The following is a 27,606-nucleotide window of genomic DNA, read 5'->3' as shown; positions in this document are numbered from 1 at the left end:
AAAAAATTTTTTTAATTGGTGAGCTGGCAGGTGAGGGCTCCTGACACAGGCTGATGAGCAGATTCCCTCAGCGAAGAAAGGAAAATAAATATCTTCACAAAGTAGCTTTGCAGGAACTCGTCGAATCCCAAAGGGTGGAGGAGACTTGTGCTTTTTTTCCCCTAATGGTTTCAAAGTAACTGAAACAAGTCCTGCTCTTCTTTCAAATGAGAGAGTCTGTGGTTTGCACGTTCATCGTCGTCTCTCACTCCATGCTCATGGCGAGCGTTTCTTTAGGGCTCGCCGGAGCCCGGGCAGGGGTCTGAGTTGTTAGACCATGATGATTGTTAATTGATTTACTTTTCCTAACCACCCTTTGAGAGGGGGCCTGATGTTAGTCTTGTTTTGCTGGTGGATAAATTGAAACACAGGAAGTTAAGCAACTTGCCCAAGGTCACATAGAATGAGTGGAGGAGGAGCGTTCAGCACCCCCCTGACCCCTGTGCAGAACCCAGCACCCCTCCCCTGCCCCGCCCTCCGCAGGGAGCCGAGCCCCAGCACAGGTAGCCCAGACTCACACTCTCCACCCGCTTGTACACAGGCACACGGGCATCCTTAATTCAACGACTTGCTTTTGAGGTTAAACAAAAAAATTAAAGATCCCATGCAGAGTGATGGCTTTCCTAACACTTGATAATCCCTATGCGGTAAAATATCATATTGTCTCATCTTTTCTCTCATCTTTCCCAGTTGTATTCCAGGGGAAAAAATGTGTTGCACAGGAAAGCATTGCTGTTGACCTGCACAGAACACAGCGAGGCCGCTCTGTGTGTGTGTGTGTGTGTGTGTGTGTGTGTGTGTGTGTGTGTCTGTGTGTGTGTGTTTCAGGATAGGGTTTGTAAGAGGGCTCACATATGCTATCCCTCCAGCAGACAGCCAGGAAAAGCGGAGCTGGGCTGGAGCTGGGGCTCTGGGGACAAGGGGCCTCACGCAGGAAGCCACCCTCCTCACTTCCTGGTCTCCCTGCACGGAGCCTGATGCACAGGGGGATCCCCAGGCCTGTCGTTTCTTTCTTTATCCCCACTCTAGACTCAGATGCTCTCCCAGCCTGACCCCTGTTCACAGATCCCCAGCACTCCCGCCAGAAGCAGACGCTCCCCTGATCACTGCTTTCCACTTGGCTGATCTCCTCTCCAGATCCCCTTCTGCCACCGTCCTCTGCCCTGTCCCTCCTGTCTCCTGTCCCCTCAGAGGGCACCCGTGTCCAACTGCCAGGCTGCCGTGTCCGTGAAACCTGAGTGCCGGTGGGCATGAAGCCTCACGTGTCTGTAAAAGTGGGGCTGTAGCTCTCCCCGTCCCCCACGGCTTTATGAGAATGTCAAGTATTGCACACCAAGCCCAGTGCACACAGCAAAAGCTCCACAATGTCACCTGTTCCTATTATTTTTAATCTCTACGGTCCCTCAATGTCCGATTTCTCCCCAAAATAATCTTTCCCCCTTTTGAAACCTCTCTGTCATTTTATGATATTTATGGGAATCTTGTATCGCTCCTATTTGATTAGGAATGAGCTCCTCGAAAGCAGAGACCCCCATATATTAAACATTCGGACCCCCGCCATCCTTCGGTGTACGAGATAAACGAGTAAATACATGTTTAGTTGGTGAAGGTGTGCACGTCTGAGGCGGGTCCTGGACAGCGTCCTGTTCTCATTTCGAAGTCTGTCTTGATTCCAGGTGTCAGGGGTGACCCAGGATTCCCAGGGGCCCACGGAGAGCCAGGAAGCCGGGGTGAACCAGGAGACCCGGGCCCACCAGGCCCCCCTGGCACGTCCATCGGAGACGAAGGTAAAGGCTCCCTGGTGTCAAAAGACCAAACGTACGTCCCCTTGGGTCCCCGTACTGACTGCTCAGCTCTGCAGCCGGAGTCTCTTAAAGACGAGGCTCAGGAGCTCTAACGGACTCAAGTGCATGCACCCAGTGTCTTCCCGGGAGCGTTGGGCCTGTGACAGTGACCCTTCCCCCCGCCCCGCCCCGCCCTGCCCCCCGCCACAGGGCCAGGCTGTGCAGTTGACAAGTAACCAGCATGATGCTGTCAGCTGGCCGGGAGGAGTGTGCACAGCCCTCAGACGTCGTGGCCACACTTACAACTCTCAGACCATTGTCGGGGGGTGAGAGGAGGGGCTTTTTTAAAGTTGAAATACGGTGATGGGACCTTCCAACAGCATCGACCCTTAAGGTCCTGACCAGACTGTAAATCCGCGAGTCCTGGTGGCCTCCTGGGGACGGGAATGCCAACACACACGTTACACGTCACAAATCTCATGCTGCCGGTGGTCACTGTTGGATTTTCAGATGGCAAGAGAGGTTTACCAGGTGAAATGGGGCCCAAAGGCTTCATAGGAGACCCAGGCATCCCCGCGCTGTACCCCGGCCCTCCGGGAACCGACGGAAAGCCAGGGCCCCGAGGACCGCCAGGGCCTCCCGGACTACCTGGGCCAGACGGTAAGTGGAAGGAAACTCAAGAGTGGTGGTTTTCGTGTTCAGACAAAGAAGCCTGGCCCCAGTCAGATCTTTCCTGGGGTTTTTCTGCTAAATAATTCGGTGAACCAACGCGGCAGGCATCACGCTAGGGCATGGCAGGTGCTCTGGGATGCAAACAGAAAGGCTGGTGATGGAAGGAGGGCACAGCCTGGTGAATCTGTTGAGTATCAGCAGGCCCGCGGACATGACCCAGTAGGGCTTGGCCGGCTGTGGGTCCAGTGAGGTCAGCTCTCCAGTGGAAGACCTGAGCTGCGCAGTCTGGAAGCAGGTGCATGCTGAACGCTGTCGGGTGTCTGTGTGGTACGTTCCATCACCTTCTTCCAGGGTGGAGCCTTCCTGCCTTGACTTGTAGCCTCTCTCCTTTGTCTTACTAACAATCCAAGCAGACTTGATAATCTGTCTTCTCAGCCCACGTGGAGCCTCTCACTGAACAGTTGATAATAGTCGACAGGAAGAGGTGACTGCGTTATCGTAACAGGAAGTGGCCACCGTTGGCCCAGGTTGAGACGCGAGACTCTGAGCGTCTGTAAACCAGACAAGCATGAGCTTCTGGACCCCACGCTGCCTGGGGGTGTCGCTGAACCGTAGCAGAGTGGAACTTCCAGGTTCCGATGTTACCCTGGCTCATCTTTTAGCTGAGGGTGCCCCCAGGAGGCAGGGAGACAGGCAGTCTGTCTTTGTGCTTGCCATCAAAAACGGTGATCTTTGCAGCTTCTGAGTTTAAAGTGCTGTTTTCGACATTGTAAAATCCCCTAATGGGAACGTTCCATCCCCTCAAGAGTTTGGATATATGAGGCCTTAGAAGAAAACATGAGTGCCCAATTTCTTCCCGTGTGATATGGTCCATAGTTTGTCAGCCTCCTTTCGAGACATCTGACTTTCAGTTCCCTGGCACCCTGCCCCATCCCAATAATCTCTGGGAGCTTCCTGTCTTCGGAGAGGGGGAGCCTCACATTGCCAACAGGTAGTGTTGGATTTCAGTGTAAAGGTCAGGTTCAGATCTGTGCTTTCGGTGCTTTGGGAAGACTGCTTCTCTTTGCCATCTCTAGAGGAAAGATGTTGGGGGTTAGAGAAGTGTATCTGCACATACACCTCCCATTGAAAAATCAGCAGTCCCGGGGGCGCCTGGGGGGCTCGGTCGGTTAAGCCTCCGACTTCGGCTCAGGTCATGACCTCACAGTTCGTGAGTTCGAGCCCGCTTGGGGCTCTGTGCTGACAGCTCAGGGCCTGCTTAGGATTCTCTCGCTCTCTCTCTCTGTCCATTCCCCCTACCAGAATAAATAAACTTTAATAGAAGAGCTGTAAAAATATCAGCAGTCCCCTCTCTGATTCCACTTGTTGTTGCACAGATTGCTATGTTATGTGGTTCTCCTGCTCTAACTCTCCTCTGACTGGCAAAGCCAAATTGTCACATTCTTCTGGAAATTTTTAGGTGCAGATATTTCCCTGGGATTTGCCAAATCATTTGAGCAGTGTTGTCTTTAATATATTTTTAGCCTGGAAGTAATATTTATTCCTGTGACATCGTTGATAATGGCTAAGTTTCTGTAAGCATGATATTTCCTGAGCAAATGTTATCTGTTAAGTTTTCCTCTCTGGGAACAGAACATGATGTGTTAAAAATTTTAAGCACGAAGACTTGCCTCTTCAGAAGACTGACTGAAGGCTGACCTTGCCCCAATTCCTGTAACCAAATTTCGTTTTGCTAAAGATACAAACACCATCTTGTTTTACAAATCCTGCTCGGTTAAGACCGTGATTTGCTAACGTCAGTTAGCTGTAAACAAATCAACCACTTTCTTGTGCGTATTTTATCCACAAAATACATAGAATAGTGTCCAATAACTTTTATCAACTTACGATATTAAAAGCATAGAACTTAAGTTCTCCTTGAAATATTTATTCTCCCCTGTGAGACACGTTGTTTCCCAATTGCTTTTGTAAAGCGATCTCTTGCACAAGAAGTAGCCAACCACAATGGCCTCTTAGGATTTTTGTGCATAATGTAATATCAGTGACCTTGATTCCCACAGAGCTCTCCAAGTCTCCCCCTGGAATGACATTGTTGGATTCCTTTCTTGTTAACCGCATTTCATCCTGCTTTATGTGTTGCTACTAATGAAAACCAGAATTCTTAGCCTTTTGCCGTTCCTGTAGAATCAAACCATGTTGGCAGTTTTTCTTCTCAGCTAAATACTTTGCTCGCTCTTGGTTCGAGCCGAGTTCACGGAACCGAGGATGGGGGCAGTCCTGTCGTTTTCTAGAATAAGTCAGAATGCTCACAGCTTTGTTGTGGCCACTGGCCTCTTCAGGAGAATCATCCTGGAAATGTCTAAGAGGTGCCCTGCTGTCCTATAGGACTTGTCTGAAGTTACGAATTTATTAGGCAAAGAGAGCACTTAGGAAAGAGGCAGGATGGCCCCTTACGACGGCCACGCCGTGCCTCTGTGACTGGATTTGCAGTGTCAGCAACACCCAGTGTTTGTGTCAAACGTAAAATGCCAACATCCCTGAGATATCTGTGGCCACACGCCTACCTGTGCTCTGCACTTCTTACAACTTCAGGAGATGTAAAATAAAGCCCACAAAAAAAAGTATTATAAAATAAAAAGGAGGCGTCTGGGTGGCTCAGTTGGTTGAGCGTCCGACTTCGGCTCAGGTCATGATCTCACGGTTTGTGAGTTTGAGCCCCGCGTCGGGCTCTGTGCTGACAGCTCGGAGCCTGGAGCCTGCTTCAGATTCTGTCTCCCTCTCTCTCTACCACTCCCCCACTTGCGTTCCGTCTCTCTCTCCCTCTCTCTCAAAAATAAATAAACATTAAAAACATTTTTTAATTATAAAATAAAATAAAGCCCCCAAAGTCACCGCAGCCTGAATGCCCTTGGCCTGGTCGCCAGTGACCTGAGGAGCAGGTCCCAGGGCTCCATCTTGCTCATGGGCACAGGATGCAGGTGGCAGGCTTTCTTCATGGGCTGGCCCTCTGTGCCCCCCCTCCCCGCTATCTCACTGGCTGTTCTCTTCAAGGCGCCTTTGCTGGCCCCTCCTTCTCCCGCCTACACAGTCTGGGAGGTGACGGGGTTCTTTGAAGTTTGGTCTTGGACCCTTGTCTTGTACCCCCACCCACTGGACCCCCCAGTTAAGGTGACCTTAAGCTCAGGCCGTTTGCCCGCACTCCCTGTGTCCCCAATCCAGTTCTGTATTGAGCCCCCGACTCTCACAAACTGTCATCCGTCACGTGGCCGCCTGGCTTGTCTCACAGACATCTCGAACTTTGTGTGTCCACACTGAACTCTGGGTCTCCTGCCGCCCGGCTCCCCGACCCGACACACCCCGTGCTGGGCCTTGTCCCCGCCCCGACACACACACACAGACCCGGAGCTTGGGCCACAGCCTCGCTCGCCCACACACTGGACCCATCGCCAGGTCCCACGGACTCTGCCTCTGCAGTCTGTCCACCACTTTTCCCCCACGCCCCCTGTGCTACTCGAATACACACCGCGCGTGTCTGCTATAGTCAGCCCGCTCATCACCAGCCTCCACTCAACTGTCTGCAGGGGTAGCATGTAGATTTTTAACCCATAAACTTGTGTGACGTCCCCCCTCAGAACTCCTTAATGGCTCCCTGTTGCCCTTGGAGAAAACCCCAGCCCCTGGCATTCCCCTCCAGTTCCTGGCTTTCCTCCCACCTCAGGGGCTCTCGGGTGCGCTGTTCTCTCCGGAGCGATCCCCGGTGCCCACGCTCGGCCAGCTCCCTCTTGTTCCTTGGGTCCTGGGCCAGCGCCTAGACCGGGCTTTCCTGACCCCCCATTCTGAACAGGCTGTCTCTACTGCTCTCCCTGACAGCTCCCTGTTCACGTGGCACCGGCCCTCATTTGAACTTCCGTGTGGGTTTGTTCACTAATGTGTGTCTGCTGTGTGTCCACGCATAAACCATAGGTACCGTGAGGGTCTGCGGTTTTCTCTCCAGCTGCAGACACGGCACCTGGCTCACGCAGGTGCCGGATGGGACAGATGTTGGACGCCTGAGAGCAAAGGAGAGTGATCATCTTGAATGCGTAGGGAGAGCGAGCCACACCGGACAGTAGTCGTCGCCACCCTTCCATAAATATCTATCCCTACTTGGGAGGCTGCTGACGTTGAAATCCTGGTGTCCCTCTGCCAAGCAGTTAGCAAACGTTAGCACGGGTGTTTCCTCTCCTTCCGGTCTCCCTAGTGGCCTGTTTCCCTCTCCCTCCCTGCAGAATGGCAGCATGTGTCCCAGTGTAGGGCGGGGGAGGTCTGGATCTGGGGCTGCGAGCCTGAGCCTCGAGCCTCACCGGGTTTGGCCCTGAGGACAGACGGGGTAGGGGACCCTCCAATCCTTCCGGGCCCTGCTGGTGTCTAGGAGTGCGCGGCTCGTTCTCACCACAAGGTGGCGCTGCCGTCCAGTAGACGCGGCCAGAAGGTGGGTGGTTCTAATCCCTCCACATATTCCTGCTCGGAATTAGCTTAGCAGAGCTTCTGAGGGGCCCTGAGCCTAGTTACTGGGGGTGAGGGTCGGGAAAGGGGAGGTGAGGTTGCCGGAGCCACATGGTCCCCTGTTCTCTGCATTAACTACACAAACCCGGCTGTGCACCTGCTCCAGGGGGATAGTTAGAGAACCGAGGTAGTTTTAATATCTTACTCTGTTTTCTGTCTTTTGGGGACACCAGACTTGTGTTGGTCTTGGATTACAAGCCTTTAGCACATAAACAGATATGTGGTCGATTACACAGAAATATTGTAAAGATACCAGTTGTCCCCACGATGTATAAATGCCCATAGAATTTTTTACATGTAAATTGCTTTTTTTTTAATTATTGTAAAAGAATGTGTTTACTATTCAGAGTTTGAAACTATATAGAAGACTAAAAAGAAGAAAATACAATTAGTAAAAATAAAATCTTAAGAAACTAAAAAATAAATCACTTTTTTTGAAAAACAATAAACTAAGGGGCACCTGGGTGGCTCAGTCAGTTAAGCCTCTGACTCTTGATTTTGGCTCCGGTCATGATCTCGCAGTTTGTGGGTTCGAGCCCCACATCGGGCTCTGTGCTGACAGCACGGAGCCTCCTTAGGATTCTCTCTCTCTCTCTCTCTCTCTCTCTGCCCCTCCCCTGCTCATGCTCTATCTCTCTCTGTATCAAAATAAATAAATTTTTTTTAGCGGAATAAAATACATGGTAGAAAAGTGAAAGCCTTTCCTTGGACTCAACATTTCCCAAAAGCAAAGGTTTTTATCTCTAGGCTTCAATAGAAAAGCCGAACACCTAGCCCCTCTCATTTCCTTGCATCCCTGGGAGCTGTGGCCACAGAATGGCCCAGAGGGTGTCCTGGGATGGAGTCACACCCTGTTGGGGGACCTCGCGGTAAGCCTTCCAGCACTGGGTCCGGGGAGACGTGGGGTCTCCACACCGTGCTCACGGGCCGCCCTTGGATCTTCTCCTTAGGTTTCCTTTTCGGCCTTAAAGGAGCGGAAGGAAATGTGGGCTACCCTGGCCCTTCTGGTTTCCCGGGGGCTCGCGGACAGAAAGGCTGGAAAGGTAAGGAACGTCGAGGGCACCGGAGGAAGGGCGGGAGGCCATGACCCCTCTCACTGGCTCTGACGTGAGGCAACCCTCCGCGTCCCCCTGCGCCTCCTTTCTCCCACGGTGTGGTGTTACCGGAGCCGAGGTGCGTGGCACCCACCACCCGGCCCTCCATCTGCGCTCCCTCCTCCCATCTGTGTCTCCGCCTGCACCACTGAACCTTCTGGGAGTGCGGAGCCCGCTACGGAGCCAATGAATCCATGATTCCTCTAAGGGCTCAGCGCCAAGGCTGCGTAACGAGCACCTGCGCAAGCTTGTCCACTACGGAGTTCCCTTAGACTAGGCCTGGCTGCCCATCTCCCCGAGTTAGGGACTAGTCACCACAGGCCAGACGCCCTGGGCTCACCCTCGCTGCTGGTGGAGGTGCGGTCGACCGAGCAGAACAAAGGGGTTTCTGTGTACAAAATACGCCGCGCCTGGGGGACGCTCCGTCTCTGGGAGGCGGCCGCCCAGGGGCCCCAAGCAGCACACCCCAACCTTTGTGGCTCACACGGGACGTGAGGGTGTGTTGGCGCCCGGGGGAGGGGAGGTGGTGACTGCAGAATCACTCACCATGGAGGGCTGCAGAGGACTCCTCCCGTGAGCCCCCGCCTGCCACCTGTGCCCTGGGGAGCACCCGCCACCAACAGTGGGTTCCCCGGGCCCCGCCACAGGCACTCAAAGAAGGGAGGTCACAGATTTCTTCCCTCCCACCCGGGATCCTGGCTCTGAACCCACCGCTCCAGCCAGGCACACCGCCCCCCACCCATGGCCCCCCTTTGTCCCAGACCCTGGAGCCTTGTCTGCCCCCCGTCCCTGTCCTGGGAGGCCCGTGGCGGCCTCTGGAGCCCCTGTTCCTCAGCTCCACACACAGCTCTGTAAACGGCCTGTTGGGTAACATGTTGGGTAAACGTGGCAGGGTTCTGCGTCCCGGGGAGTAACTCACATTCCTCATCCAGGAAACGGGGGTAATGGGTAATAGTCCCCCGAGCACGGGAGGTCCCCGAGTGCCCCCTCCTCAGTCCAGCCCCCACCGCCCTGGACTTCTGCCCCCGGCAAAGCACGTGCTTCACGAGCACATAGTGAGTCTTCCCGCCTCCCCTGTGTTGCAGGTGACGCTGGGGACTGTAAGTGCGCAGAAGGCGACCAGTTCATCGGGGGCCTCCCGGGGCCACCAGGACCCAAGGGCCTTCCAGGCATCAACGGGGAGCCTGGGAAGAAAGGGAGCCAGGGAGACCCCGGCCAGCATGGCATCCCTGGGTTCCCAGGGTTCAAGGTGAGACACCAGTCCCATCAGAGCTGATAGGATGTCCTTGACGGCTTTTGTCTATTAAATGAACGCAGATTTAGACCAGCAATGCTCACCCCCCGCCCAGTGCTCCATCCAAAAAGGCCACGTGCTCCGGGAGGAACCTCGAAACGTTCACTGGTGAGAATGTGAACGGCGTGGCCACTGTGGAAGTGTCCAGGACAGGCAACTCTAGAGACAGGAAGCAGACAGCAGTCACCGGAGGCTGGGGGAAGGGGAGGGGCAGTGAGTGTTTCATGGCTCTGGGGTTTTCTGGGGGAGGTGATGAAATTATATAATAGTGACGGTTGCACAATCTCGCAATTATTGCAGTTGTTTTCGTTGCACTAAAAAAACCCCAAATTGCGTGCTTCAAAATGGTAAATTTTATGGTGTATAAATTACATCTCAAAAAAATTTTAAAAACCTAGCATTTTGGATGTAAAGCATCTTACTTACAGAACATTCAGATTTGGTACAGAACTGATTAAGCATTTTATGAAGTCTCTCTGAACCAGATTAAAAAGTGAGCCCCCCGCCCCAAGTAAACCATGAATTTACACGAGTGTGTGAACTTACCTGCCCATGGATTCCTTGTGTGTATCACACCTTTATTTTAGATCACGCCTAGGATTTTAGTTCACACCGATGAAAAGAATATCTGTAGATCTTTCCTGGGCAAGAGGTTTTAACCAGTGACTTCAAAGCCAGTATCAGCTAAAGCCAAAGAAATTATACAGCATTTATTTTACATAAGAGACAATCGCAATAGACTTATAGTGTGGAAAGTCTATCATTTTACTTATTCAGCCAATAGGGAAAAAGTTGCTCAGGACACTTGACCAAGGACAGAATGACCTGGCTGTGTGACCTGGTGCCGGGGAAAGGCAGCCACACGCAGCTGCTGATACAGAAGGTTCCGACTTATAATCGCTTTGTGACACAGGAGCTTTGAGGGCGAAAGGAGTTCCAGAGCACCTGTTCTCTGCTTCACACCTTGAGATTCCTCAGGATAACACAGTACTGTTCAACTAGAACAGTAGGGGCTATGATACCGTCTCTGGGCAGCTGGGTGGCTCAGGCGATTAAGTGTCCAACTTCGACTCAGGTCATGATCTTGCAGTTTGTGAGTTCGAGCCCCGTGTCCAGCTCTGTGCTGATGGCTCAGAGCCTGGAGCCTGGTTGGGATTCTGTCTCCTCCTCTCTCTGCCCCTCCCCTGCTCATGCTCTGTCTCTCTCTGTCTCTCAGTAATAAATAAATGTTAAAAAAATTTTTTTTTTAATGATACCATCTCCCAATCAGGGAGTTCTCAGCATGTAAATGCATATGCGGTGAGAGTTCCACAGTTACTACTGGCCAAACTAGTAGGATCTTCGGTTGTTTATAAAATGATCGAGTGTCTCCTAGAAGCCAAAAGGATCCCATTTTGTGCACCAGGGGTGTCTGACATCTTCCAAGGGTACCCGCTTCCCCCAGCTGTGTGACACACACCCACGGCATTTTTGTTCAGAGACCTCGGGTATCGTGTTTGTTGTCCTGCATTTAATTATATGTTTATGTGTCTGGCACACCTGCTACAGGAGAAACGCCAGGGATGGTTTCTGTTTTTTTTACTGCCTGTGCTGCTAGAGTGTGGGAGAGTGAAGCATGGGAGTCAGTCAGTAAGTGAGTTCATCCATCCACCTGTTTGCCCAGCACCTACAGAATGAGCGCTGTCTGTATGCAACGCGCCCTCCCGGACTCGGAAAGAATGTTGCCCTTTTCCGCAAAGAACTAAATCAATAAATCAAGTATCTGTGGAATTTTTCAGAACAGTCCATTTCATTAGACCAACACTGCAAGTTCTCATATTCTTGCAAATAACAGGCAAGATTTTCCAGAAACTAGCACATCACACATATTAACATCCTGGCCTGTGAACCTGCTCCTTTCTCCCCACTGAACCTAGACTGGATTTTGTGACATAAAATGTGATGTCCCTGCCATAAGCTTGTCTCTAAAGTATGATTTTTTTTCCCAACCTTAATTTCAGTCTGGAAGACGAGCCGTCCACAAAGCTCTCTTTGTCATTCTCAGTATTGAATGAGCACAAACTTGCCTCCTTTGTACGTGGAGGCTTGGATTCTAACTAACGTGGTGAAGATTTAGCAGCCTTGGGTTTGTCTTAGGCCACCACTTCTCAAGAGTTCACGAGCATGTGAATCCCTGGGAGTTTGTTAAAACACACATTCCTGTTCCGTATCCCAGGGTGGGGCCCAAGGTTGTGCCTTTTTTTTAAGTTTATTTATTTATCAGAGACAGAGAGAGAGAGAGAGAACAAGTAGGGGGGCAGAGGGAGAGGGAGAGAGAGAATCCCAAGCAGGCTCCATGCCGTCAGCACAGAGCCCGACGCGGGGCCCAAACTCATAAACCATGAGATCATGACCTGAGCCGAGATCAGGAGTCAGACCTGTAACCAAGTGACCCACCAGGTGCCCCAAGGTTCTGCATTTCTAATGAGCTCCCAGGAGAGACTGATGCTGCTTGTCGGCAGACCACACTTTGAGTAGCGAGATTCTGGTTTTCACTATCCAGCCACGTATGGCTCCTTCTGTTAAGTTTTCATTATTTGAAATTTTATTCGGGCGCTCGGTGGCCATTTGTGGCTGGTGGCTCCCAGACTGGACCACCAGGTGCAGAGCATCTCACGCATGGCAGAAGATCCTCGGGGGCAGTGCCAGGCATGATGTTGGAGAGGTTCCTGAGCTGTGTGAGCCGAAACTTGTCATCTTCCCTGGCGTCCTTAACAGTGTGAAGGAGGCAGAAACTGTGTGTTTGCTCCCACAGGGCGCCCCTGGCAACGTCGGGCCTCCAGGGCCCAAAGGGGTGAAGGGCGATTCTCGGGCAATCACCACCAAAGGTCAGTCTCTGGGGTCTGGCAGTTCCGGGACCCGCGGTCCTTCCGTGGCAGCACCTGGGTGAGTACAGTCACACCTCAAATCCCTTCCCAGGTGAGAGGGGACAACCAGGTGTCCCAGGCGTGCCTGGCCTGAAAGGTGACGACGGTGTCCCAGGGCGCGATGGGCTGGATGGATTCCCAGGCCTCCCAGGCCCCCCTGTGAGTATCTCGAGTGAGGGGCTGGGTCCACCCGGTGCAGCCTGTGTGGTTTCATGAGCACAAATCCTGTCCATTACGAAGCGGGGAGTTAGGTCGGAAGCCACGCCCAGAGGGAACATTCTAGGCCAACCAGTTAACAGGTGTTTCTCCTGGTGGAGGACAGAATGGGAGCCTGGGGTGGCGGCCGCTTCCTCCCGAGGCAGAACCTCCTCCAAGCTGTCCCCCGGTGCTGGTGGCCACGGCTGTCCCTCGTGTCTCCTGCCTGTGCCGACGCATCAGCTTCCCTCTGCGTATCTGTCTGTATCTGGCACTCCCGTCTGCAGGGCTCCGCCTCTCCTTACCCCGATCGCCCTCACAGACCCTCTGTCCAGAGCAGCCACGCTCTCAGGCAGGGGCATCAGGACTCCAGCGTCTGGCGGGGACACAGTTCACCCCGCGACATTTCCTTCTCAGCCTCACGCCGCGGTTCCCTATAGCGGCTCGTCTGCCGCGTTCCAAAAGCCAGGCCTCCGCTGTGCCCAACGTGGGTCACTTCCAGTGTGGCCCTCGCACGCTCCCAGTGCGCTTCTCGTGGGCTCCCTGGAAACACCTGGATTATTCATAACCTAGTATTGCTTTTTTAGTTTCAACCCTGAAAACCGTTTCCAAAAAGAATTCGTGCGGCCCCGTTGCATTGGCACGCTGCCGCCTCCGAGCTGTGCCTGAGATGGGCAGGAAACAGCGAGGGGCCATCACCTGTCAGCACTGAGTGCGGGTCCAGCCTGGGGTCCTAGGATCCCAGCTGGGCAGGGAGCCTCAGGCGCTTGGGGAGGTGGGGCTCTGCCCTGCACGGGCTGCTGCCTGCCGTGGGCGCGTCCCGGCCTCATTCTCGCTTGGACAGATGGGCTGGGATTCGCCAGCATGGCTTTGCACCGGCTCATCCAGATAGGCCCAGCGTGAAGCCCTCTGTGTTTGCCCCTGACCTGCTGACAGCCATCCTCTGACCCCCGTGCCCACAGTCCCCTTATCTCTCCATTGCCCCCTGCCTTCCACACCTGCTGGGTGGTTTCATCCACAGGGAGCACCCTGCAGGGTTGTTGTTGTTTTTTATGTTTATTTATTTTTAAGAGAGAGAAAGATAGAGTGCAGGCGGGAGAGAGACAGAGAGAGAGGGAGACACAGAATCCGAAGCAGGCTCCAGGCTCTGAGCTGTCAGCACAGAGCCCGACGCAGGGCCCGAACCCACAAACCCTGAGATCATGACCTGAGCCGACGTTGGACGCCTAACCGACTGAGCCCCCACGGCACCCCGCACCCTGCCTTTTTGGTCCTGTCTCACCTCCTTATTTCCAGTGAACACACTGCTCCTTCTGGCCCAAACCAGACTCCTTTCTCCAACGACGTATCACCCCTGTGGATAGTGGACACGTCACACCTGCCTCATCATGACAGTGAGAACAGTCTGTTCCTACTCCTGTTGATGATCTGGGCTTGCACCTAATTCCCCCTCAGGATTCTTCCTCGTGAATGAAGGTCCCGACTGAGGAGGGCGAGAGGCTTAGGAAAAGGAAAGCAAATACTCAGATTTGTGTGTCTCCCGTTGTGTCACTCGTGCACAAAACCTGCCTTCATCCCAAGCTCGGTTAGACTGTGACTGAGGCACCTGTGACTCTCCACCGTCCTTCGGCTCTGTGTCCCTCACACACAACTCAGGGGAATGGGAAGGAGAACCGGGATATGGCCGTTGAGGTTCCCACGTATTTTAAGAGATAAACTGAATTTTCACGCAGGGTGACGGCATCACAGGCCCCCCAGGGGACACCGGTTACCCAGGAACACCGGGCACGAAGGGCGCTCCAGGAGAGAGGGGCCCCCGGGGATTGGGCCTGCCCGGCCCCAAAGGCGAGCGCGGTTTCCCCGGAGATGTGGGATCACCTGGACCACCAGGCTTTCCCGGGCCCGCTGGTCCCCCGGGTGCTCCCGGACAGATAGGTACGGAGGAGTCCTCTCTGTATCTTTCAGTCGTGGGACCTTCCCCTTCTTCAGCAAATGTATAAATTCCCCTGGCGTCACGGGACAGTCCATGTTGCACCATCAGTCATGGACACAGACAAACCAACGCGGGGTTTTCCTGGCCGACCACAGTCAGGTCACCCTCGGGTGGGCCTGTCCCTCCGGTGCCCTGGTCACGGGGGCTCCACACACCGTTCAGGCGTGCGCTTCTGGATTCCCTGCCGTCCCAGCCCCGCCCCCCCCCCAGCCCAGCAGCACACGCCCTTGGATAGGTTGGCAACTCTCGGTTGCTTCAGAATCGCCTCACCCCTGCATTGTGTCTTGCTCCCAGACTGCGATACAGGTGTGAAAAGGCCCATCGGAGATGACGGACAGAAGACCGTGCGGCCAGGTACCATGATGGAGACCAGGAGGCTCTAGGACACTTGAAAGATTTGGGTTTGTAAGATGGGCCACTAACGAGTGAGTGGCTGCCGTGAGCTCCCGCAGGTCGGCACCCCTCCGTCAGCTCGTCATCCGGGGGAGGGGACGCACGGTGAAACACGGACCTGCCAGGCTTCCCACCGGTGCGAAGCCCCAGGCTACCGTGCTGATAAAATACTGTCACACTTAGAGTGTATGCATACATTCGTGTGTGTGTGTGTGTGTGTGTGTGTGTGTGCGCTGTATTCGCTGGCTGTGTGTGGTGAAAACTGCTCCAGATGTCTGTCAGAAGAGAGTGTGGTCTAGTGATGAATGAGTGCTAGAAAGCACAGGGGCTGCCCGATAACAAAGGGATGTGCAGGGACCCTGTGCCGAGGCCTAGTGGTGGCAAAACAGAGGGGAGAGATGCCATCGGAGGCGGGCCCAGCCGGCACAGAGGGCCAGAGTCTCCAGGGCGTGTCAGGAACCGCAGTGGGAAGCCAGGAGGTGTCCAGAGTACGAAGGGCGTGCCAGCCTCGGGAGGGTTTTGAAGAGACCGGCAAAGAGGTTGGCGCAGAGTTCAGGATGCTCGTAGAACATGTGGCAGCAGTAGGTCCCAAGCGGCCGACCAAAGTTTGGGTGTGAGCCTCAAGATCGAGGTCAGGGTCGGAGACGTAGCATCAGGACGTGTGGGTCTCCCGCGTGAGGTGGGGTGGACGTGCGGGGACAGACCAGGCATGTGCGTGCAGAGCAGGAACGTCACCTGCAGGCCCTCGGAGAGCTGGTGGGAGCGTCCCTGGGCATGAGGGTCTGGGGGGGAGGCCGTGCCCTCAGGACATCCTGTCCCTCTACTCTGATGAGCTGGGCTGGCCAGCGTGCACCTCGGGGACCCCTCGTGCGTCAGAGGAGGCCAGGGCCTGGGCATACAGACAAAGCACGTCTTGGAGAGCTGCTGTGTCTGTGAGGGGCTCTCTCAGATGAAGGCCACAGTACCACCACGTGATGCCCCCACCCTCGTCCACACCGCCCGAAAGTGGCTGCAGCCCGGGTTTCATTTCTCAAAGCAGCTAACGCACGTGGCCAATTCTGAAACTATTCAAAGTCACAAAGCAGAAGTCAAAGAATTCCTTTCGAAATTGCAAGCTGTCTCCATCCACTGGTGACCGTTCCCAGACACAAGAAAGGCAGTCACACTGACAGACTAGGATGGACCCAGACTAGCTCAGTTGTGCCCAGGTGTCGCCCTAAGTGTGGGGATGTAGCATCGCCAGCCCCGTGCTGGCTTTATTGGACTGGGTCGACTTCGTTGGCCTTAGTACTGATATTCTGATTCATTGCACGGTGAAACTATACCTTCCTTTACGTTAGAATCAAGATTCATTAAATTGTTAAGTTACTCTGATCACAGAGTGGTAGCCGGTTTTCAGGGCTGGTGCTTCTGACCTTGGCAGGGCCCACAGCCGTGAGAGTCGGTATGAATGATCGCGCCCCAACTTGTCTTTCTTTCTTCCTGTTTCTTCCCAGATTGCGTCGGAGGACCCAAGGGAGCGCCAGGCCTGCGGGGACCCCCAGGCCCCACAGGTAAACGGGGTGTTTTCCAGCCTCCCCTTGTGTCCTCCTCATCCTTCTGGCCCCTTTGCTCATCCCCCCGCTGCCCCTGCACCCCTCCCCGCCTCTAGACATTGCCACGTTCCACAACCTTGGCACATGACCGCAGACCTCAGTCACCTGGGTAGGGAGGCGGCCTTTTCCTCTTCGCCGTGGAAAATGCGTGTGGCGACTGACACCTAGTTGAGCCCCGGGCTAGAGGAGCGAATTCTTACTGCACAGAACCCAGCCCCCACCACGGCACCAGCCTCAGTGGGCACCAAAGAGTGGCAGAGACTGGCCCGCCGCTTCCAGACTGGAGGAAGCTCGCTTCTGTGCCACTTCTCCCCCTTGGTGTCCCAGCCTTTGTGGGACGAACCTCTGGGAGGGGATTGTTTGTTCTGGGTTTTGACGGAGGGGAACAGAAGTTCACAAGGCCAGCGGTGCATCTCGGCAGCCCCATGCGGCTACTGGCACGGACCCATCACCCAACCAAGCACCCGCGTGAGTGGAGCAAGGCTCTCAGTGGCAGAGCCCAGTGTGGGAAGCCGTCCACGCCCACCTGCAGCGTGTGTGGCTTTTCAAAAAAGACAGCGGGCGGGGTTGGGGCAGCCCCACCACTGGGTGATGCCCAGATGTCTGTGTCTGTCAGCCCAGGACAGAGCAGTTCAGGGCCCCGGGCAGGTCCTCCTCCGGGCAAGGGCGAGAGCCTCGATCACTCAACAACTCGCTCGGTGCTGAGAGCGTGGGGCGCGTGGCCAGAGCCCTGCCGTGGGGTCCGGCTCTCATGCTAACTGGCAGCAGGGCCTTGGGCATCTCTCTCCTCCCTTGTGGAACTTTGTCCTCTTAGCTGTACCAGAGGACTAATACAGGCGTTCTAGACTCCTCCCACTTTGCAAACGATGCCCTTAATACTGCACATGATGCGCTGGGGCTGAGGTCCAGTGTCAACTGTGAAGTGTGGTGCTGAGCCAGTGCGAGACAACAGTCAGAACTGGAAAGTATGTTGCCTCACGGTGTGCGTCCCCAGATCCTAAGGGCATCTCTGGGACTCACGGTGATGCGGGATCCGGGGACAACAGGACGAAATGCAGAAGTGTCATATGCACGGAAAGCAGTGTTAGATGTCCCTGTGTTGTCCTCTGAGGACCCAGCGTGTGTCTTCCTCACTCCGTTATCTGCATTATCCTCCCTGCTCTAGCTCCGGACGACTGTCTGTCCGCAGGCTTTCACACGGCCACTAATACCGGGGCCCTGGGGTCAGCAGCCTGCAGAGGGACCATTTTCGGCAGAAACTGGGTGGAAGCAGGGCCCAAAATACACAGGAATTGAGTCTGAGGGGAGGATTTTGATTGCATTTTAAGGACATGAAGCTGTAAGGAGCTCATAGAGTCCACGTGTCTGGTGCAGACTAACCCTCGGTCCGGAAGGTGATTGTGAACTTGCACAAAAGGGTCTGTGGTGCTTCCCGCTCGTGGAAGGGACGTGCCCGTGACCCCGTGACAGCAGGACAGCCCAGAGGCCGCGTGCTGGGTTGTGTGTCCTGTTGGGGCTCGGCTGCGCCTGCCCTCAGGCCCCATGGTGGTTTCCTTTCAGAAACGGACTCACCTCACGCACCTTCACTTCAGACAACCTGAAAGTGTGTCTTTGGCTTTGTTTTGTCCTGTCTTGTCTGTCGAACTTGGTGCTCGCGTGGGACATCCTCTGTGCACAGCCCTGTCATCCCGTTCCTCACTCACTCATGTCACAGACTCCCAGGCGTATCGGAGTTCTGAACGAGCACGTTGCTATGTCTCTGGGTCTGAGCCCACCCCGTTCGTCATAGAGCGGCAGGATTAGACCCGCGGAGTCATGTGTTAGCGAGGACGTCGTTTGACAGCGACTTCTGGTCCCCACTGAGCCTTCCCCGTCTCCACGGCCCAGCGTAGGGGTCTGTTTAAAGTCACTTAACTGTGCTGAGCAGCTGGTGATCTGAGGGGGACGTTTCATCAGTGGAATGAATCTGTGCATTTATTTGCAGTGAGTAGAGGTGAGCTTGTGTCCTCACCCCGTGTGACCTCCCGAGTCCAGCCTTGCCTCGACGGGAGTGTCAGGGAATGGGGCCCCAGAGGAGGCCTGCTGAGTGCCACACATGGCCCCCTGCTCCCCTGCCCCAAGGGAAGGGTGCCCACAATTCTCTCATGACGTCTTTCTGTCCCCACATAGAAAAATATTGAGAATTCCAGGAGGCTGGCTTTGGCCCCGTCTACGTGATGGCAAAGCTCCAGCCCAGCCTCATACTTTCAAGGGCACCTCTAACGGGACGGCAGCTGGAGAAGCTAGAACCCCTAGTGAACCTACAGACCTCCCCACCCATCCCCTCGCCGGCCCCTGCCCTGCACGCTGCCTCGCACCCGGCAGGGAGGAGGCTGCTGCTCTCACTAGTGTTTGCAGGCAATCTCGGTGATTCCCGGTGCCCAGCCACCTGCAGTAGGCAGGTGTACTGGCTGTGGTTTCCGAGAGTCTCTGATGGAAGGGAATCTCTGAGGCTTGGACCAGACAGACACAGAGATGCCCGGGGGAAAATCCCTCAAGTTTGCTTCCCATGGGAAAGGATTCAGGTCAACAACATCCGGTAGTAAAGAATTAGTTCATTTATTTGGTGGGAGGTTTCGTCTGGTTTTGAGTCTAACACATTCATTATAAGTAGTATAAGTCAACATCTCTCAAATCTGGATAAATTGGCTCTGGGTGCAGCAAACTCGAGGGAAGACTTCAAGTGAATTCTGGTAGCAACTGACCAATACAGCTGCCGTGGTCTGTGGGGTTTGCAGTGGGATGTGGCCAGAGGTCGGAAGTGCCCAGTGTTGAGGGGTGCCTGGGGGGGCTCAGGTGGTTAAGCATCCGACTCTAGATTTCAGCTCAGGTCGTTTTCTCACAGTTCGTGGGATCAAGCCCTGAGGCAGGCTCTGTGCTAACAGCAAGGAGCCTGCTTTGGATTCTCTCTCTCTCTCTCTCTCTCTCTTTCTCTCTCTCTCTCTGCCCCTCCTCTGCTTGCACTCTCACTCTCTCTTTCAAAATAAACTTAAGAAAAATACGTGGCATTTTACATTCACATTCCCCGTCCTCATCATTTCCTAGACCATGCTAAGTCAGGAGCTAGACCTGACCATCTTCCACGCATTTCCGGCTGGGGGTTGCACATGGGGCTCTGACCTGTGTCCTGCTTTCTTCGGTTTGCTTAGGTGCCAAGGGCCTCCAAGGGATACCAGGACCCTCAGGAGCTGATGGAGTACCGGGGCTCAAGGGTCTCCCAGGAGACCCAGGTCGTGAAGGATTCCCAGGACCCCCAGGTAAGGCAGGGGCAGACCCCCACACGACCCTTAGGTTCGGGAAATGACTGTGTGTGGCATGGGTGCCCCAGCTCTATTGTCTTTGGACACTTAGAAGCTTTCAACGTGTGCTCAATGACCACTTTGTTCTTGCGGTTGGGAAATTAAATTCTTGACGTTCCCATCACTAATGTCCTGCTGGAGTTTGCATGAGACCCCTGCAGCTCCCGGAGGAAAAAAGAGGTAGGTGTGCAGAGCAATGTCCTCTGGTTGGTGTGAAACATTTTGAGGGCAACACAACACTCCCCTCTTCTGGGACTGTCACTAAAGGCATGGAGCCCTCGGTCGTTGATTCCAATCTGCTGATCACGCACCAGACACCACACAAAGGACACTTGTGTTCACTTTTCACGGCACTGCCTGCTCACTCTTCAGTGGGCGCTTGTCTGAGCAAATGGTTCCATCTACATTTGACGCGGCAAAGAATTACAGAAACGGTGGGTGGCTAAGAGAGCATAAGACGGCAGGGAGTGAGCGTGTTGCCAGTAACTGATTGTGGGGAGACGTGTCGGCACTCCCACTGACATGGTCCCGTGTCCCCAAGCACCCGCCGACAAGGTCCCATGTCCCCAAGCACTCCCCGGCACGGTCCCATGTCCCCAACCAAGCACCCCCGCCACAGTCCCGTGTCTCCAAGCACCCCCCGGCACGGTCCCGTGTGCCCAAGCACAGGTGCCCCGCGCAGTTGTGTCTCCAGCAGTGTGAGCGGGCATGACTGTGTTACTTGGTGTGCAGAGGCACACAGTTTTAGAATCGTGTTATTTTTTTAAAAACAATTTTTTTTAACGTTTATTTATTTTTGAGACAGAGCGAGACAGAGCATGAACAGGGGAGGGGCAAAGAGAGAGGGAGACACAGAATTCGAAGCAGGCTCCAGGCTCTGAGCCGTCAGCCCAGAGCCCAACGCGGGGCTCGAACTCACGGACCGCGAGATCGTGACCTGAGTTGAAGTCGGACACTTAACTGACTGAGCCACCCAGGCACCACAAAAACATGTTTTTTAATGTTTATTTATTTTTGACAGAGAGAGACAGAGCATGAGCAGGGGAGGGGCAGAGAGAGAGGGAAACACAGAATCCCAAGCAGGCTCCAGGCTCTGAGCTGTCAGCACAGAGCCGGATGCGGGGCTCGAACTCACAGACCGCAAGATCATGACCTGAGCCAAAGTCGGACACTCAACCGGCTGAGCCACCCAGGCGCCCCTAGAATCGTGTTATTGAAACAGGGACTGTGGAAGTCTCTTTGGCCCAAGGCCAGATGTCCCCCGCAGGGTCCTGGTCAGGAGCCCCTCCAGCCTCTACTGGAATCACTCATCGGGAGGAGTGAAATCTGCCTCCAGCAAGTTCACCCCCCACACAGCTGGAGACAGAGGCCACACGTCCCCTTACACACCACACGAACGGGGCAGAACTGCCCCCAGGAGTGCAGACCGTCTCTTTATAACGTGACCTCCAGCATTCGGATTCGTCTGCATTCCCTACAAACCAGTCTCGGGAAACTAAGCAGAACAGTCCAGACATCTGCACGATCGCACAGAGCCAGGCACCGTGGTGTCCTGAGGTTTAGACCCTCAGCAGATATGTTCGGCAAAGACTGTCTGAATTTTGCCCCTTAGGGAAGGGTGTCACACTCTGGCAGTTGGTTTAACCCTAATTGGACCAGTCTGGGTCAGTCCTGGTACCTCTTCCCCCCAGACTCACTGGTCCGGACATGAGACTGTGCCGGGGGGTGCTTGGGGACATGGGACCGCAGGGAACGTTCGCCCTGTTACCTTTCGTGACAAGTATCTCCGTGTCCTGCGACAAGAGGGGGCGTGCTCCCTGTGCAGCATGGGGCTGGTGAAAACCTGCACTGGAGACAAACACGGGAGAGTTTTCATGCCAGCACCAGAGGACCAGCCTGTTGCCCTGCTCTGGGGGCACCCAGACATTGAGCAGTTAGGGCACGGTCACTTCGGTCCTGTCACACATACCAAAGCAAAGTGTGAATTTCTTGAGAGGACAGTAGTTTGTTAACACCTGCTTGCCCTGCGTGGGAAGGGGACCCGGTCACCAGCTGGGTGCCAGCCAGGCAGGCGTGAGCTGTCCAGAGCGCGCTCCGGCGGTAGAGACTGAGCTGGATGTGCCTGTCACCAGCACACGTGGGGAGCAGACGGTGTTGATGGGAAGCCTGTTCTGTACTGAAACGTGAGCCCGTAAGTGAACGGGGAGATCGGGGTAGAACGGAGGAAAGGGGTAAGTGAGGAACTGGCATACTCTGATTTTGCACACGTGTCACTCTTTATGACACGGAATGTGCCACGTGCAGAAGAAAACCAAATGCCCAACTTTGAAAGCTGCAGAACAGAGTCTACTCCGGATGTCAGATCCACATACATACACGTGCCCACAATTTGAGCCCACGGTGCCCACGTACGGCTTTGAACGTCTCCATAAAAGCCGAGTCTCTACTTTCTGTGAATAAATCACATCACTGAAGTTCTGGCATTGGGTCCCACTCATTAATACTCCCATAAAGTCCAGATCTGTTGTTCCGTGTTTCAGACACAGCCATAGGGGTCAGCCCATCTTGCAGGCGGGCCGTGGCGAGCCTTGTCCCGGGAAAGGCCCTGGACCCCGCGTGTGGGGTCTCTTTTGTCGGGTCGACCCTTCCTTCCCAGCGTTCCACGGCCACGGCAGTAATGACCTCAGAAAGCTTTCCTCCTGAACAGACACGTGACCGTCCACTCTGAGAGTTCAGTGTCAGATCACATCAGGGATGAGGACACGGGAAGGGGAAGTCGTCCGGGACAGGCACTGGCATGTGACAGCCACCGTGCTTCTATCCAGACGTGGACAGTTGACCGTGAAAACAATAGGGCGATTGGCCCCCTCCAGAGCATTTCCAAATGGACTGATGGTCAGGGACTTGTGACCAGGGAGGTGGAGCTCGGGCTCGAGAGACCTGGTCATTCTCACCCCAGGTCTCCGTCCCCATTTGCACACATAACTTGGAAGGTCCATAGAAGCCATTCTTTGGGGATTATTTGATCAACAAGGGAGCCCATCAAATAGGAAGATTCATATCCAAGAAGCAGGTGGTTCTAAAGGCCTTCACGTTAACCAAATGGTAGGGCTGGGGGCCAGATGGCAGAGGGGGCAGAATGCTGTGGTCCCAAGGTAAGTGATGGGACCGGGGCTTGAGCCGAGGCCCCCCGACTGCAAATCTTGCTGTCTCCGGCCTCTCTCCTATACCTCTCTTGGGCCATCACGGTACTAACTTGTGTTTCCTTTCAGGGTTCGTGGGGCCCCGAGGATCCAAAGGCGTGGCGGGCCTCCGTGGCCCAGATGGACACCCAGGTCCCACCGGTCTGCCAGGGCCCGTCGGGCCCCCAGGGGACAGGGGCCTTCCCGGAGAAGTTCTGGGAGCCCAGCCTGGGCCCAGGGGAGATGCTGGGCTCCCCGGACACCCTGGGCTGAAAGGCCCTCCGGGAGAGAGAGGTCCACCTGGATTCCGGGGTAAGTCCTGGCGGTGGGAGGAGAGTGGAGGGCCCGATCCCACCACACCGTGGGTTCCGAGTGTGGGTCTGAAATCCCTCCTGAGGATTTGATGAGAAGCCACAGCACACGTGGTTTCTGCCCCATGCTCAGTACCAGTGTTCCTTCGAAGCGGGTTAGGACGGTCATCAGCGTCCTGTGACTTACCTTTTCACAGCCAAGAACGATGGCCATTTGAGACTCACAGGTGCAGATTAATGAGACACACCCTCTACTCTCCAGCGGGGCGTGAATGGGGGGCAGGGGGCTCACTGGTGCCTTCAGGGAACGAGTGCAGGTGGTGAGAAGAGAGGAGAGCCAAGCTTGGGAAGAGAGCGAGGCAGGAGACAGAACTGAGCTGGGACACGCTTTAACTGGATGGTGTAAAAACGGACTGGTGTAAAACATTGCTTTTTAATTTTTTTAAATTTTTTAATGTTTATTTTTGAGAGACAGAGACAGAGCACAAGTGGGGGAGGGGCAGAGACAGAGGGAGACACAGAATCCGAAGCAGGCTCCAGGCTCTGAGCTGTCGGCATGGAGCCCGACGTGGGGCTCGAACCAACAATCCGTGAGATCGTGACCTGAGCCGAAGTTGGACGCTTAAGCGACGGAGCCCCCCAGGCACCTCTCATGTAAAACACTTTAATGTTCCCAATATCCTCAGTGCACGTTTAGCAAAGTGGGAAGGCTGCTGGCTGAGGAGTGAAGTACCCAATCTATGCAGAGCTGGCATTGAGAACCGCAGACGCCCTCCGTCTATGAACGACCGTCACTAAAGACCAAGCATTTCTGTTCAGTGCACCGCGCACGGGAGACACCAGGCCAGTGGTGCTCCTGTTCAGATACCCAGATGCAGGCAGACCTGTGACTTTGCGTATCCACCACATGTCTGCTCCCAAACCCGGGCGGAAGGGGCTTCCTGTGGGGCAGGGAGCGGGCGTCCCGTCCTCCAGTGCCATTAGACCTCGCTCGGCATCCTTTACACGAACACTCGAGCGGGTGAAGCCAGTTGTCCACAGGCAGGCGAACTCAGCAAGCTCAGGAGAGCAGTGGTGTTTGGGGGAGCCCGTCAGGTTCTAGGAGGCCTGGGGCCGGGGCGGGGGAGGGGAGACGGGGCAGGTGGGTTTCTGTGTGGATCACGCCTGCCCTGTCGGCTGGCCAGGAGAACCCCCAGCATGGGGGCCGGGCTTCCCCTAGAGACCCATGGGGAGGAGGCCCAAAGAATGGAAGGAGGAGCCTAAGAGGGCTAGAGTGCACACACATGCTCATGCGCCCACACACTCATATACACGTGCTCGTGTGCATGTATCCACACATTTGTACGCACACACACCTGCTTGTGCATACATGATGACAGAGACCCACACGTGTGTGCCCACACACTCTCACACACACTCACGATCACCCTCTTACACACAGCCAATCAGCTGCACAGGCCTGTGTAGAACCATCAAGCAGTGGGGACCCGATGCCAGGACATCCGGGGCTGTCCCTGCCAACCTGGCCACCTGCCGGTAGGGATGGAACACACGGCGTAACTCGGCGAGTGTGGACACCGGGGACCACGTGCGTCAGCCTCCCCGGTGGCTGTTTAAAGGCGTGGCAGGCACTGTGTCCCCAAGAGTCGGGGCTGCTGTCCGGCTGCAGAAACTGCCCACAGGCTCTTGACAGGGGGCACTTGTGATGGATTTTCTAAATGTAACTGTTCCCTGCGGACATCAAAGCACCTCGGCAGGACAGCAACTGACAGCAGGTTTACTTTCAAGCGTGTGACGGTTTCCCACGGCCGAGGCCACCTCAGTGTCCGGCTTGCCCAGGCAGAAACACTGTCAGTACAAGCTCTGACCTCAGAAGCATCGGAGGCTTGAGAACCTGTTTCCATCTCGTCCGTCCTGCCCGGGCCGTGGGGCCATGGCAGGTGGTGTGCATGAGGCCCCGTGGAGCCCGGACGCAGCCTGGCGGAGCGGAACCCCTGCATGAAGTAGGGGTGCGGGTCCACGAGTTAGATGCTATTTTGCTGAGGGAAACGGATCCTTGGTAGTTGTTCCTTGTTTGGCCCGTGTTCTGGAAATGGCTGTTGGCTTAAAATCCTGAGTTCCAGGATCACGACAGAAAGCCGGAGGCACAGGCCGCCACACCGGATTGTTTTAAGGCGGCCGCTGAAGTAGCAGCGGCCGGTTCTCCCTCCTTCCCCTGCATCGTGTCCTGCCCACTCCCCACTCCTGTGAAGGAGGCGCTCCCGAAATCGTGCCCGGATGCCCTCGCCCCTGCAGCCTGGGCTCCCGTGACCTTCCTGGCTGGGCTGTCTCCGTTCACCAGCCCAGAGGGTCCTTGCGGGTGAAGGTACCTGCCCGTCCTCATGGAGCACGGCATCGCGGCAGGATCCTGACTCCCCCGTTAGACTTGAGTGCCTGCAATGCTGCCTGCCGTCTGATACCCTCGGCACCGTGAGCTGTTCCCTCCAGAGACAGAAGCAGAGTGGGAACAGTGCCCTCGGATCCCGTTGTGAAGCTGGAAAATGGGAGGACGTGCATCTGTGCCTTCCCAGAGACTTACTTTCTGCAGCCTTCTGCCCCGAATCTGCCCCGCTGTTTGCAGACCTTCCTCCCCCGTTCTGTCCACATAGCAGATAAAACTGGGACTCAGGCTGGCAAGTCGGATTCTGAGTTGGCCCAAGACTGGCTTGGCCCCTCTTGCCAATGCCCCTCCCCTCCGTCCCCCGACCGGTCCCTCCTCCTCTCGGGTTGGCCTACACACTCGGGAGGGTGGTCATGGGATACGTGAGCAGGTGCACTTAAAGGTCACCCGACAAGCACTGTGAGATGGCGGGCACAGCCCCTCCTCCTATTCACTGGATGGATATAGCCAACCTCAAAGTCCAAGAAAGGTAAAAATGCCTGAATGGAAGGAAGCTGGGGGACTTAGGATCTAAAAACTAGAAGATATATGCTCACATGACTACTGGGTACGGCAGGATATTCTGAACGTAAAAGCAAGGGAAGAAACTGTGCTCGGGTGTGTGCACGCACGTGCACCTGCACATGCGTGCACACCGCATTAAATTTTCACGCGAATGCTAATCTTCATGTCAAAAGCAATGAGAATTTGGGCAGCAAAGTAAACTTTACGATAGCTACGAAGAAAGAGTAGCCAACGTGTATGAGGAATGCTAAAATCCATAATACAAATATCAAAATCCCCAAAGGAAAATAGAAGCACAGAACAAAAATCACATTAGAAGGCGAACACCAAGAGAAGGAAACGTCACTCACACCAACATGCAGGTAGACGGGTATCTTCCTTGCCAGGCTTCTGTTCCCTTCAGCACCAGCCCCACGCCAGGTGAGCCCCCCAGGACAGGTGGGGGCAGAAGCCGGAAAGCCGTGCAGTAGTGTGTGTGGAAGGCAGTTCTGACCCACGGAGTCTGTTTCTAGGGCACTTTGCCGAAGAAATGCCCAGCTCTGTGCTCCAAAATCAGCTTCCTCATGGCACCATTTGTAAGAGCAAAGAAAGACGTGCGTGGCGTGTGTCCACACAACGTGATGCTATTACTCAGGCAGCCGTTTAAAACGTGAAGAATGTTTTTGGGGGGGCGCCTGGGTGGCTCCGTTGGTTGAGCGTCCGATTCTTAGTTTCAGCTCAGGTCATGATCAAGTGTGGCAAAATGCTCAAAATGTAATGTCAGCTGGGGAGAAAAAAGCCAAAAATTGAACTCCCAGCGAGGGATGAGGTCTGTGAGCCTCGGTTCCCAGGTGTGTTTGTGTGAACAGAGGCCGGAAGGACATACACCGAGCTGTCAGTGGTGGCCCCTGGGGGACAGCCTGAGCTACTGTAATACCCTTGATACTTCTGTGTATTTTCCGGGTTTCTCACGGTCTAGAAAATAATTGCGTCCTGTTTGTATAGAACGAGCCTGAGAGGTATAGCCTGTGTGCAGCGAAGGGTGTGGGGTCGGCCTCACGGGGCTTGTCTGGTGTCCACAGGAAGCCAGGGCATGCCAGGAATGCCAGGCCTGAAGGGCCAGCCGGGCTTCCCAGGACCCTCGGGCCAGCCAGGCCTGCCCGGGCCACCAGGACTGCATGGCTTCCCAGGAGCTCCTGGCCAGGAGGGGCCCTTGGGGCTGCCAGGCGCCCCAGGCCGCGGAGGTAAGGATCCCCTATCCCATGGAGGGGGAGGGGTCTGGCCTCACTTGCACAAGTGAACTAGCCCCACCCTTCCCTGGGGGAGTTCTCAAACTGGCCCC

At 55.0% G+C, this 27,606-nt stretch overlaps 1 protein-coding gene across 2 annotated transcripts in view; it reads left to right on the top strand.

Moving 5' to 3' along the window:
* The window catches only part of COL4A2 (collagen type IV alpha 2 chain), a 174,379-nt gene that overhangs the window by 124,035 nt on the left and 22,738 nt on the right, over nt 1-27,606 (top strand). For both annotated transcript variants that reach the window (XM_078453055.2, XM_078453054.2), the window contains exons 19-30: nt 1,716-1,826; nt 2,334-2,483; nt 7,991-8,083; nt 9,220-9,383; nt 12,223-12,295; nt 12,387-12,493; nt 14,263-14,464; nt 14,817-14,876; nt 16,412-16,468; nt 19,699-19,806; nt 23,121-23,342; nt 27,347-27,508. In XM_078453055.2, coding sequence (XP_078309181.1) covers nt 1,716-1,826; nt 2,334-2,483; nt 7,991-8,083; nt 9,220-9,383; nt 12,223-12,295; nt 12,387-12,493; nt 14,263-14,464; nt 14,817-14,876; nt 16,412-16,468; nt 19,699-19,806; nt 23,121-23,342; nt 27,347-27,508 — 1,509 coding nt within the window. The remainder of the gene's footprint in view (nt 1-1,715; nt 1,827-2,333; nt 2,484-7,990; nt 8,084-9,219; nt 9,384-12,222; nt 12,296-12,386; nt 12,494-14,262; nt 14,465-14,816; nt 14,877-16,411; nt 16,469-19,698; nt 19,807-23,120; nt 23,343-27,346; nt 27,509-27,606) is intronic.

The sequence above is a fragment of the Panthera onca genome, chromosome A1 (assembly GCF_046562875.1).
Source record: "Panthera onca isolate mPanOnc1 chromosome A1, mPanOnc1 haplotype 2, whole genome shotgun sequence".
NCBI lineage: Eukaryota > Metazoa > Chordata > Mammalia > Carnivora > Felidae > Panthera > Panthera onca.
This window is presented reverse-complemented; position numbering and strand designations above follow the sequence as displayed.